The sequence below is a fragment of the Dermacentor albipictus genome, chromosome 3, assembly GCF_038994185.2.
Source record: "Dermacentor albipictus isolate Rhodes 1998 colony chromosome 3, USDA_Dalb.pri_finalv2, whole genome shotgun sequence".
Taxonomy (NCBI): domain Eukaryota; kingdom Metazoa; phylum Arthropoda; class Arachnida; order Ixodida; family Ixodidae; genus Dermacentor; species Dermacentor albipictus.
This window is the reverse complement of record NC_091823.1, coordinates 71,331,023-71,343,226: the sequence shown is the minus strand read 5'-3', so window position 1 is coordinate 71,343,226 and position 12,204 is coordinate 71,331,023. Positions and strand designations below refer to the sequence as shown.

At 45.1% G+C, this 12,204-nt stretch overlaps 1 protein-coding gene across 2 annotated transcripts in view; it reads left to right on the top strand.

Annotated features, from left to right (window-relative positions):
- Positions 1-12,204, top strand: part of crm (cramped chromatin regulator) — a 65,823-nt gene that overhangs the window by 17,811 nt on the left and 35,808 nt on the right. For both annotated transcript variants that reach the window (XM_065447102.2, XM_070535578.1), the window contains exons 9-11: positions 1,233-1,587; positions 4,700-5,253; positions 9,066-9,218. In XM_065447102.2, coding sequence (XP_065303174.2) covers positions 1,233-1,587; positions 4,700-5,253; positions 9,066-9,218 — 1,062 coding nt within the window. The remainder of the gene's footprint in view (positions 1-1,232; positions 1,588-4,699; positions 5,254-9,065; positions 9,219-12,204) is intronic.

The following is a 12,204-nucleotide window of genomic DNA, read 5'->3' as shown; positions in this document are numbered from 1 at the left end:
ACCTTCTTGCATTTTTTAAAAGGCGCCGTTGGGGCGACCAAAGCGATGCCTCGGTGGAGTTCGTATGTCATTTGTCGCCCGTAATCCTTCTTTGCAGTTGTTAAAGTACTGCCATTCTTGAACGCCGACAGCTGCAGCTTGTTGACAACATGCGATCGGAGCACGTAGGAAGCAGAGTTAAACAGTTAAACGAGTCAACACAATCAGAAGCCGGATGGAGGAATGTGGTGGGGAGGAGAACTGGCGTCGCGCCATTATAGTTTTCCCCGAACAGCTTCACCATCCCCCATTTAAATTTTTTTTCCATGCAACCCGGTTAGAACAATTATCAGTTATAACACTGGAATTTTTGTGGCACTTGAATATTGTTGTAGGCAGGTGTGACTGTAGCACCATACTTTCTGATTAGTAAGTGTATGTTTACTGCAATTTATAGGCCCTAAGAAACTACAAGTGTGGCATCTTTCGGTGAAGCTGCAAGTTTTTTTTATTAATGCTTGCCAATTTTCATACATGATAAGTACATTAAAATCTCATTAATTCGAACCTGCCTAATTCGAACTTCCAGTTTACTCGAACTGACACTGTGGTCCTGTCACAATTATGTGTATTTCAGTGTGCAAAATCCCCTGATAATTCGAACGTGTAAGCGTTGGTGATGGTTATATTCGAACAAACCACGCTGCCAACCATGGCCTCAGCAGCACATCAACTCACGCGGTGCCACTTCCAACCAAGCAGTTCGGGCGTGCACGGGCTGCTGTTCCTGTTTCCCTTTGCAAGTACCATATTTTGGTGCTTATAAGCCATACCAAAATTTCAACAAATTTAATGGCAATGTCAGTGTGCGGATTATATGTGAATTTTGCCTTGAGGTGCAGCTTCACAGCAGCAGAAATGTTACCTAAATGTGTGGCTTCATGGCAGCACACACCGCACTGCCGTGAAGCTGTACTTTTGGAACTTGTCACTTATGTGTTAGCTCAGTGCACACGTGCTGCCTAAAGCAACGCTGAGTGGAAGTCCTCTATTGAATGAGTCCTTTTAATTCAAACTCTGTTTCATTCAACTAAATTTTGGGCCCCTTTGAGTTTGAATTATTGTGATTTGATGGTGCGGCCCTCTAACGTGTGAAAAGCGTATGGTAGAATTTCTACAACTTTGAAAACATGCAGCTGTACTCTCGTTGAGCTCCACTCACGCAGGTTTTGTGTGCTTGCTTGCTGCCCCAGAAGGAACAGGCAGTAGCCAGCCTGGCAGGCACAGACTGCAAGGCCCTGGCCCAGATGGAGCCCGAGGTGGCACAGGAGCTGCGAGTCTGGCCCAGCACCCCCATCTCGCCTGTCAGCATCTCAGCCATGGCCTCAAGCTTGGATGTGTCCTTCCAGTGCCACCGCAAGAAGGCTGCCACCATGGCGGACGGGCTCAAGTCACGCCCCACAAGGCCAACCAAGCAGTCACGAGCCATTAAGGCGGCAGCGTCCCAGGCCGCCACAACCACCACAACTTCCTCCACAACAACTGGAAATGCAGCGCAAGATTCGACGACAGATGCTGTTGCATCTGTTGAGCCTGCTCAGCAAAACAGTATGTGGACTCAGATGACAGCTTAGTAGTAACTGCAAGAACCCTATTTTGAGCTGGATGTTTGAGCATGGGCATGGCTGTCTCATGAATTATTGGTAGGGGGGGTATTTGTCATTGCTATTTGCATAGGCCTTCTTAAAATACATACATTCAACTTCATGGTGCTATTAAAGTATATCAGGTGGCCACAGCGCTATGCTGTCCCAACCGTTCCTACCTGCAGTTGTATGTGAGCTACCTTGTTTGAGTGGCAAGCTGTCATTTACAGCAATGTCCACATGCGCAAAGGCTTAAAAATAGTAAGCTTACACTGAATTTTGAACACGCTGACTTTGGGGAAACATGGAACACTGAAAAGTTGGTGTGAAGGTCATGTCCATAAGTTTTGGTTTCATATTTTAATTGTCATTACAGTGTGTGCATCCCATTTTCACTGCATAAATGCTTCCCTTGTGTATTTGTTTATGGCTAATAAACCTAAACCTTATAAAGATTCTGGAAAGGGCTGGAGCAGCTTAAATGGAAACTATTTCTATCTCTTAAATGAAACTTATTTCTACGAACCAGTTTCAGTTTCGGTAGCGAAGTGGTGAATGCATCATGATCTCACGATACATTGGCTTGCTTATTCTTGTGATAGCGGCAGGTGCTAGATGTGAACACAGCTTGAAGAAATCTACACAATGGTCTTTTAATGTACAACACCATTGTACCTACAGCCTTATTGTTATACAGTCAAATCTCGTTACTACAAACCCCACGTTAAAAAATTTTTTGAACTTACAAATATTTTAAATATACCTGCCAGATTGCCTATATTTTCAATATAAAACTATTTCAGAACTACGAATTTCACTACAGCGCATATTTCAGAATAACACAAGTAGTTTATTTTCCCCTTTATAACCGAGGAACATCAGTATGACGAATTCGTCTAAAAGTAACAGTGCCGCAACTCTCACGTGAATTAGAAGCTGAAAGTGCAATAGCTATCATAACCACCATGTCAAGTGCCAACTGCTTCACCAGACCTCCCCAAGAACTTCATGACAAACGTGTGGCGATGCTTGCGCAACATCCAACAATGAATGCAGCTAACGACAGCACCAAGAAGAAGCGAAATCAGTTTTTGCTGCAGGACAAATTGGATGTATTACAGGAAATCGATGCAGGGAAAAAGCAAATCAACGTGAGCAGACAGCGTGGCATTGCCCCATCGACCGTCGCGACCATTTTGAAAGACCAAGACAAGATTGTCAAGCTTCACCGGGAATCACAACTCACTCCTACGAGGAAACGGCTGCGACTGGGAAACTTTCAAAATGTGGACTAAGGTGATCTCACATGGTTCAAAGATGCCAGACTGCAAAGCGTTCCCATGTCTGGCCCAATGTTCCAAGAAAAAGCCGACGAATTTGCTGATGCACTTGAAATAACAGAGTTCGACACCAGTGCGAGTTGGCTTTTTTGTTTCCGCCAAAGGAACGGAATAACTTGGCATATAGTCTCGAGCGAGGAAAAGGCTGCTGACAGAGAAGACATGGATTCCTGGCGCAATGATTGTTTTATAGACGTGGCTGAATCATACTCTGAAGATGAAATTTCCGACGCGGATGAGACCACATGTTTTTATCAGCTCCTGCCAGACCAGACGATGCACTTCAAAGGGCAGCAGTGCGAAGGAGGGAAGAAGTCGCATCTTTGCGTGATAGTCCTGCTCTGCTGCAATGCTACAGGCACGAGGAAAATTAAACCGCTCGTCAATGGCAAGTATGCGAAGCCTTGCTGCATGAAAAACGTCATGTCGTTATTGTACAACTACTGCACCAACAAATGAGCCTGGATGACCAGACAACTCTTTTTGAGTGGCTCATCAAACTCGACGACCAAATGAGGAGGGATGACCGAAGAATTCTGCTGGTTGTCGACATCTGCTCTGCTGACATTGTGAATGTTCGCCTGACGCACATTTGCTTGAAGTTTCTGCTGCCAAACAAACCGTCCCTGCTGCAACCCCTAGACCAGGGCATTATAAAGAGTGTGAAAGCAGAATTTCGGAAGCGTCTTGCACAGCGGTTGATTATCAACTTCTGCCTAAAGCAGCCGACTGCAATCAATATTCGTCAGGCAGCGGAAATGCTCACAGGAGCTTAGTGGAACTTTAAAGCGTCCACCATTAGCAACTGCTAGAGAAAAGCGGGGCTTGTCAAAGCACCTGTGCAGCTTGACCCACAACAACCCAGGAGACCTGTGTATGAGGTTGTGAAACTGCTGCCCGCCGTCTCTTCCTTCGACGACTACATGGAGAGTGGCAGCGCAGCACTAACGGCGGTGGACCTGACAACCGAAAAGATCGTTAACTGTGTCTGTGACGTCTCCATTGACGATGACGACCTGAAGGAAGACGACTGTGGGTCACTGAACCCATAAGATGAGATTGTATCGAACATTGATGTTTTAGTGAGTATGAACAAAGTCCACACTTTCATCGCTCGGTGCAGTGACGTAACCAATGAGGTATTGTGCAAAATGGAAGATGTAGATGCACTCCAAATCGGTCGTGCGTGCTGCATGCGCCAGAAGAAAATCACAGATTTCTTCAAATAAAGCAGCTTTGAAGTAAGTGAAACATTTTTATTTGAGAGTATGATTGTTTGCACACGCATCTGCTGCCAAGGTACATAATTTTCGTTCCTCTTATAACCGCAAGTTTTTCGTTATGATATTTCTAGATAACGAACAATTTTCAGCAGGGAACGTGGGATTCGTTATATCGAGATTTGACTGTACATCACTAAATTTTACTTTGTGTAACAATGTCGCGATAATATTCACAAATTTTCAGTTTGCTTACAGAAAACCAGAAGGGTCAGGACTAAAGGCGCAATCATGCGCCTGACTGAGGCCCTGACCCCGTTCAATCTGCGCTTTAATGATGATAATGTTGATGATGTCCAGTCCAGCATTGTAAAAGAACTCTTATTTCAAATTGAAATATCTTGTCACCCTTTTATGTCTGTGAAATATGTGGTAGAGTTTGTGCAACTTCGAAAACATGCATTAGTACTCCTTTAACAGTCAATAAGTTATCCTAACCTCACTGTCATCACAGGCAGTAGCAGTGGCGGTGAGACGGCATCACAAGGCAGCAGTGTTCCGTCCTCCCCACCACCACCTGCGGGACAGGTGGAGGAAAATCCCGAGGACGAGGCCGCGAAGTCGTTGACCCTGCTGCGCAGCATGCTGGAGCCTGATCCACCAGTGACAACGGCGAGCACTGTTCCGGGGACTCAGTGTTCAGCTACTTCAAATTCACGCCTCACCTCTTCACCACCGGTGACTCCAACCCCAATGCCAGCTGCCATTGAGTGTGTCCAGAACATCCTGGCAGACGGCAGTGCGGTGACAAGGGGCCTGACGCTGGGGCAGTTGCTGGGCAAGGCTGCCGAGGAGGCTCGTCAAGGCGGTGAGGAAGAGGAGGACGAAGGAGGAGAGGCTAGGAGAAAGAAGCGAGAGGAAGAGGAGCAGGAGGAGAAAAGGAGCCAGCAGGAGCAGCAGGAAGAGGCCAAGAGGAAGGAAGAGGAAGAGCATGCCCGTGAGCGTAGCACTAAAGGATGGACAGCCCAGGAGGCTGGGCTAATGACCATTGGCGAGCTCTATCTCATGGTGGGTGTCTGTGGCTGCAAGTTTGCTCGTTTGCACTGGGCTGGTGGTAGCACGAGCTACACAAGAATTCACCAGCTCACAGAAGCTTTACTAGTTTTCAGAGTCAAAAGTTGCTGTGCCATATCGCCACACAGTGGTGACAGTGCACGGTAGACCAGAAAGATGCATGTATTGGATTACCCTGTGGCCGGAATGTAATGCAACACTCAGTGTCATCACAGCGGTAATGAGCACAGTTGGAAGTCATTTAATCGATAGAGTAAAATTGCTCAAGTTCATCTGTGTTAGAGATTTGCAGTGCATTTGCGATCTGTTTAGACAGGCCCATATTGCTGTTGAAATGTCTGTGTCATGTTCTTTCTTGTTTTTGTCTTTGTCGACAGCAGTTGCAAAAGTAAACACACAGTCACCAACTGTGTTCTTGAATTCGGACGGTCTTGTAAAAACGTCCAAATTGTCAGGAAGCTTGAAGAAACAAGTTTGTGATTGCCAGCACAGTGAAAAACTTATTTATGGAATGTTGCTTTATGTTGTGCTCCACTGAACAACTATTTAATTTGAAATTTGTTGGTCAATGCTGCGAGTGCATTTGTGTTCATCCACCGTACAGCATGATAGGCATCATGCGTTGTCACAAAATGCAGATGTTGCACTCTTGACCTTGACTCCACAGCGCTGCCAGTTTAGGCTGCGCTACATGAATTCAGTTTGGAGCTTAGTGCCTACATGTGAGCTTTAAGCTATTTCTTCCAGTAAGTCTGCATACAAACTTGGTAGGTTTTCATGTAAGTTGCTGGCTGGCCTGCAGACAGCACATCTGTTTTTTGAAAGCAGATATACATTTGTTCACTTTTTCTTGCATATGGGCGACATCCAAGAAACAGGATGTCCACCAACCGGGAAAACTGGGAACTCTCAGCACTTTTGAATAGTCTGGAAATACTCAGTGAAAACTAATAAAATTTGTGCTTCTATCAGGGAAAATTAGCTGTCATATTATTGAAAGGGAACAAAAGTCACTCTAATCCTGGCTCAAGTGAAAGAGGGAAATCATAACGAATTGTCTTATACACCATGCTGTCAGTTGGAGGAGTTGCCAGTGTACAGTCAATGACCGATTTTCCAGACGCCCGATAATTTGGATGGCTTCATAGCACCACCATGTACCCCAGAGAGTTAATGTATACGAATGTCTAAAATTTCAGACGTAAGGTGAAATTTTGGCGTCCGATTTTCTGGACTTCTTGCTGTGATCACGCATCCAAAATGGCATTAATCAACGCCACCGCTTCCGCCATTTTCATTATCTCTCCGCCTCAAACTGGCGCTCTCGCACGCAGATCCACTGGCAGCCATAGCCACCACCACGACAACGAGGCCTAGCTGCTTTGACATTTGCTGTTAAAGTTCTTGCCATTAGGTGCCATGTTTTTCATTAAAAGAATTTGCCGCTGTCAGCAATGGCACCGACTCCGCCTCTGTAATCCTCGCGATTGACTTCGAAGCTTAGAAAGCACAATGTGTCGCATAATGTCGGTTCCCGAAAGGCAGCTTCGCCTCAGCACAGCAATGTTACACAGTGAAGCATACGTGAAGTATTGAGGTGAAGCTTAACAAGCGTGGGAGGGGGCAATTGTCACGGGACACAGTACGTATTCTCTAACTATATACGCGTGCACCCACCGTCTCCTGTCACAGTACGAGCATTGATGTGTCTAAGAAATGTGCTGGCAGACCTTCAGAGCTTTTTGGGATGCACCTGTGGCGATTTGAGCCCTAAGGGTAGTAAAAGACATGCATTTATTCTTTTGTTTTTTTTTTGGCCCCCAGGGAGTCCGAAAAATCGGACATTGACTGTACAACTGGTCAATAAGATGCTTCAAGTGGTCCGTGGGGCAAATGTGCGGCAGAATGAGGACGAGAATAATAAGGACCGTTGTATTGAGAAATGAACGGAAAATGAACCGTGCCGCCTCTTCTTTGAAAGAGCTTGAGCTCAAAAAGAAAAGTGTTGGCTGACATCGAGATGCAGGTGACCCTCATCCACACCAAAGTTAACTCTTATAAGCAGTGAAACGCAACACTGGGGCATTGTGTGTGGGCTGAGAGTATGCCAAGACAGTTGAGGTTGACTTTCCAGTTGCTGAGAGAATTTCACTTTAGACAAAGTTCGGGCCTAATACCAATGAGCTTGCTATCAGTTGACAGAAACAACTCATTTTTCGAAAATATTTACTTCTTTATGCATCTTGATTTATTCGTATTTGAAAATGTTTGACTCGGTTTGCAATGGACTTTACCATCTTTTTTTTTTTCAGATATATTTTATTCGCTGTGCATTTTACTAACCCCTCCCGTCAGTTTTCTATTTTGAATAAAATAAACATTACTCCTTACTATTAAAACTGGATTAAGACGTCTATTTATTTTTTAACATGCTTACTAGAGAGCGACAGCATCAAGTAACATGGTGTCAAGACTGTCTTTACATAAAACAAAGATCTGTGTCACTCAGGGAAATTTGTAAAGGCACTCAGGGAAAACCTGGAAAACTCAGGGAACTTGAATTATGTCATCTTGGTAGACACCCTCAAGAAACCAGAACCAAAACTTAAGAATGTCTGAATAATCGGTAGCCTGAAATATCATATTTTCCAGAAAGTAGGAGACTGTATTCCAGAAGCATACAGAAAAACTTGGCAACGCAATGCTGTGCACACGCACGCCTGACTGTGACCTGGTCACCTTATGTTTCAGCCATCGTCATACTGCCTTTTTAGATAAAAGACAGTACACAATCAATTCGTGCACCAAACCTTCATTCTCAAATAACTCAAACAGACTTCAACTGCACTCTTATGGCCGAATGATCGCAGGTGTCTTTGCAGTAGTCGTCTGGCACTTCCCTCTCTTATTGTCACCCTTATTGGTGCAGACATTGAGGGTGAGTTGGTGCCTTTTGAAGCTTCTTGACGATTCTGTGCAACGAAGAATTCACAGTACGAATAATTGAAGTCACCCAGCACGCTGTTGTGGTTTGACACATAGAGGAACAAATGCTGGATGCATGTAACTCTTGCTACAAACTGCGAAGGCAACTTATGTGCAGCCTTTACAACTCAGCAGCACGGTTTGGCTTGTCTGGTTATTTGGGTGCAGTCAGTAACTGCTGGAATCTTTGCTAGTGTGAAACCAAGACTAGGCTTAGCTAGTTTTGGTTTTGAGGATGTGAGGGCCATTATGCCAGCAACATATTAAAGCAAAAATATAATGTATTTATTTGATTATAAGGTGGTGACTATTATAAGAGGGTGCCAGATAGAGGACCTGAGAAAAGGAAATATTGTCTTTTGGTGTGGCTTCACGGTATCTGTGCATGCTGCCATGAAGCCACACTATACGGTGACACACCTAAAGGCAAAACTTGCGTATATGGCGCTGGGTGACTTCGAGGCTGAAGATTCTGGGGGGGGAAAAATGCCTTATATTCAAATAAACACATTAATTCTTTCTGCTTGACTCAGTGTTCGAATTAGCACGAGGTCGTGCAGGTGGAATTTGAACTGTAAAGTGTCCGGAGTTATGGTCATTCTTATGCACATTAAGTCTATGGGGCCTGTGGTGGTGCCATGAAGCTGTCCAAATAATTGAGCATATTTGAATTGTTCTTTGGCAACTATGTAATCATGCAACTCTGTCAGAATCTCCCTGTCCCTTAAATATTTTACAACCCTTTCTGACTCTTGAAAGTTCTTCGGTGTGTGCAGTTTAGTGCAACCATATACCGAGCTTAGTATCTTTTTCTCTTTCAGATGGGGTGCCCGAGCAAGATAATTCTTCATTATGATTTTTGTCCTGTGGAGCAGAAGGTCGACAGGAAGTCCAAGATCAGCCTTGAGTGCACAACAATGTTGAAAAAATTGCTCAGCCTTGCAACTGTCATGTTTGCCGAGAAGAGCAAGCAGGTTAGACAATGTTATGAATTATACACATTATGCATGCTGTATCACAGTCGAACCCATTTATAATGATACCGGTTTTAGCAATATATTGGTTATAACAATGAGAAGCTGCTGCTGCGTCAACTTTTGTACGGTTTCAGTGGTGAAATAACTTGCTTACTACAATGCCCTGATGCCGCATTATCAGTTAGGTATAATGATGAAGTCTGGCTGCTGGGTGTTTGTGCTGAAAGGCAGTGAAATGCGAAATCCCTGAAAAAGAAATATAGCATATTACGTGTTCCCCATTATACTGATAGCTAAATACTCTACAAAAACTTCATTCGCTTAAAGCAGTGAGTACAGAGAATATTCGCTAGGACGAAAAACTACAACTAGCATGTGCGTAATTGTGGTAGCGGTGTTAATTGTATGACTAAACTGCCCTCAGGGTACATTGTAAATTGGACTGAAATATGGTGCATGTGCAAAAAATATTGTGGATGGTCAGCTGACTTGAGGTTGTCGTTAAAGAAGCCAAAGAGAAAACGAGAAATTCTAGCCGTTGCACGATGGACTGCTGCTTTAATAGTCGCAACGTACTCATTTTCCAGCCATCTCTGTGCGCCTCTTTCCCGTCGCCCTTCCACCCTCCGAACGCGAATGGGCTGCCCCCATAGCTCTAAGCTGACTCACCCATCAAAACATGAATGGACCGCGCCAACTGCGCTGCTCGCAGCCTGCTCGCTTGCTCCTCATTCAGCACAGTTCTGCAGAGAGCTTAATCGCTTGCGTTCGTCTTTGTTGGCTGAATTGATATCGTTCCTGGTCACGTGGTTTCTCAGCCTGATTTGACCAACAGTTTGTTTGACTCGCCGCCGAAGCGGAAGATGGCTGATGTGGCCACGGATCATCGGCAATGCACGATGTTGCCGGTAAAAAGAAAGCGCACCGCTATAGATTTGGAAACTAAGTGCTTCTAACCGATGAGGCGATTGTCGTGAACATGCTTGCATCGGATAGCAGCGGCCACAACGGCAGTGATCACATGGTAGGGCAGGCTGCCTCAACGTTGTCCTCACAGGAGGCCCGGTTCAGTCTTTCTGGGGGTTTTGTTCTTGCGAGGAACCTTCCGCTGCACTATGTGGAGCACCTGGATGCCTTGGAGAAGGATGTTGGCAAGCTTTGCATAAAGCATGCAATGCTGACAGGGATAGGGTTTTCTCGTGCAATCCAGTGAGAAGTACATGGCAAGATGCTTGTGGCGATCTCGCCTCAGCATTTCTTCTTGATCTCTCAAGCTGACAGGCTGCCGTGGCAGCCTTCTCGCAATTTTTAAAAGGCCCCTTTTGGGGCCACCAAAGTGATGGCTTGGAGGTGCTTGCATGTCGCTTGGCACCCATGACCCTTCTTTGCCGTTATAGAAGTGCCATTCTTTAATGCCGACAGCCATGGCTTGTTACACACGATCGGAGCACCCAGCAAGCAGTTACACGAGTGAACACAATCTGCAGCCGGATGGAGGAAGGTGGTGGGGAGGTACACTGGCCTGCCTGCCATTGTAGTTTTCTCACGACAGTTCTGTCATCCACCTATTTTGATTTTTTCATGAAACTCGGTTATAACAATGGAATTTCATGGCACTTGAATATTGTTATAAGTATGTTCGACTTTATCCAGTATTTTTTGTTATCGCTCCTGTTTTAATTATTTCTTTTTATTACTGAAAAAAGATTTGTTCTGTATTTTCCCCATTGTCCATTTGAGGTTCTAGCTGCAACAGTTGCGTGAGAATAGGACAGGCCTTCTAGTTTATGCTAAAGGGATCTGACAAGGCTGCAGAGTTCTGTGAATGCAATTACAGTCGGACCTTGTTATAATGAAGTTGCATTCAACAAAAAATACTTTCGTAATGTCCAATATTCATATATAAGCATTGATACCAGTGAGGGAAAAGAAGTTGTGATTGGACCTGTGTGAAAACAACACAAGCATGATGCCTTCCACAGGCCAACAAAGGGTCTCTTGTCGATTATGATGGCCATTGGGCAACTTGCTGTGCCCATTGCCAATACATGGCATGCAAACAATAATAAATTGCAAATGCACTCATTTGACTGTTGTTAACATGCATCTGTGGGATTACACCAGGTTGGGGGGCAACTTGGTCACCCTGGGGCAGCAAAGCTACGTGTTGGAGGAAGCGTGTGCGAGTCCAGATTGTGCTGTTTGAAGTCGATCTTGCTGTGTAGTTGACAATTCTTTCAATCAGGATGCATATTTTAATGTACGTACCCGTATATACACGATTGTAAGTCGACCCCTTTTTTTAAATTTGAAAGTCTGAAGTTGGGGGGTCGACTTACAATCGAAACCGAAACATGGCCCCGCCAAAAAAAAGCGATACCAACGGGAGCTACGACGTAGTTAGAATTTTATGTTTGCTATATGGCCCTACCCGTATCTTTTCGCTATCCCGCATGTTATTTCGCTTTGCGGAAGGGTTTTTCAACATTTTTGAGAGTTTTACAGTGCATGCAACACTCATGGGGGGTGTCGATAGTTGATGGAAGCGCCGCTGTTCCCATTTGCGGCGGCATCCTCAGAACAGCGGCACTTGTGGGGAGTATCGGTAGTTCATGGAAGAGCAGACACTGCTCGCTGGTTTCTCTTTCTGTGCTTGAAGGCATTAGTATTGGCATGGTATTGGTTTGACGCGTTCTACTTGACTGCCGGCTACGTGCTACTTCTATGCTTCCCCAGTCGTCATGAGTGCTCCAGGCCCACTAATCGTTCGGCACTCTTTCACAGCACCGTTCAAAAGGGCTGCCATGCTTTACGCCGAAGAAATAAATCACTGCACAGCGGGGCGCAATTTCGATGTTTGTAAACGGGTGGTGCGAGAGTGGCGACTGCAGCGAAGTGAAATTTTCACCTGGTATGACAAGTGAGAAATTTCCCACGTGCCAAAGTCTGGACGCTTTCCGGAGCTGTAGGCTAAACTTGCGGC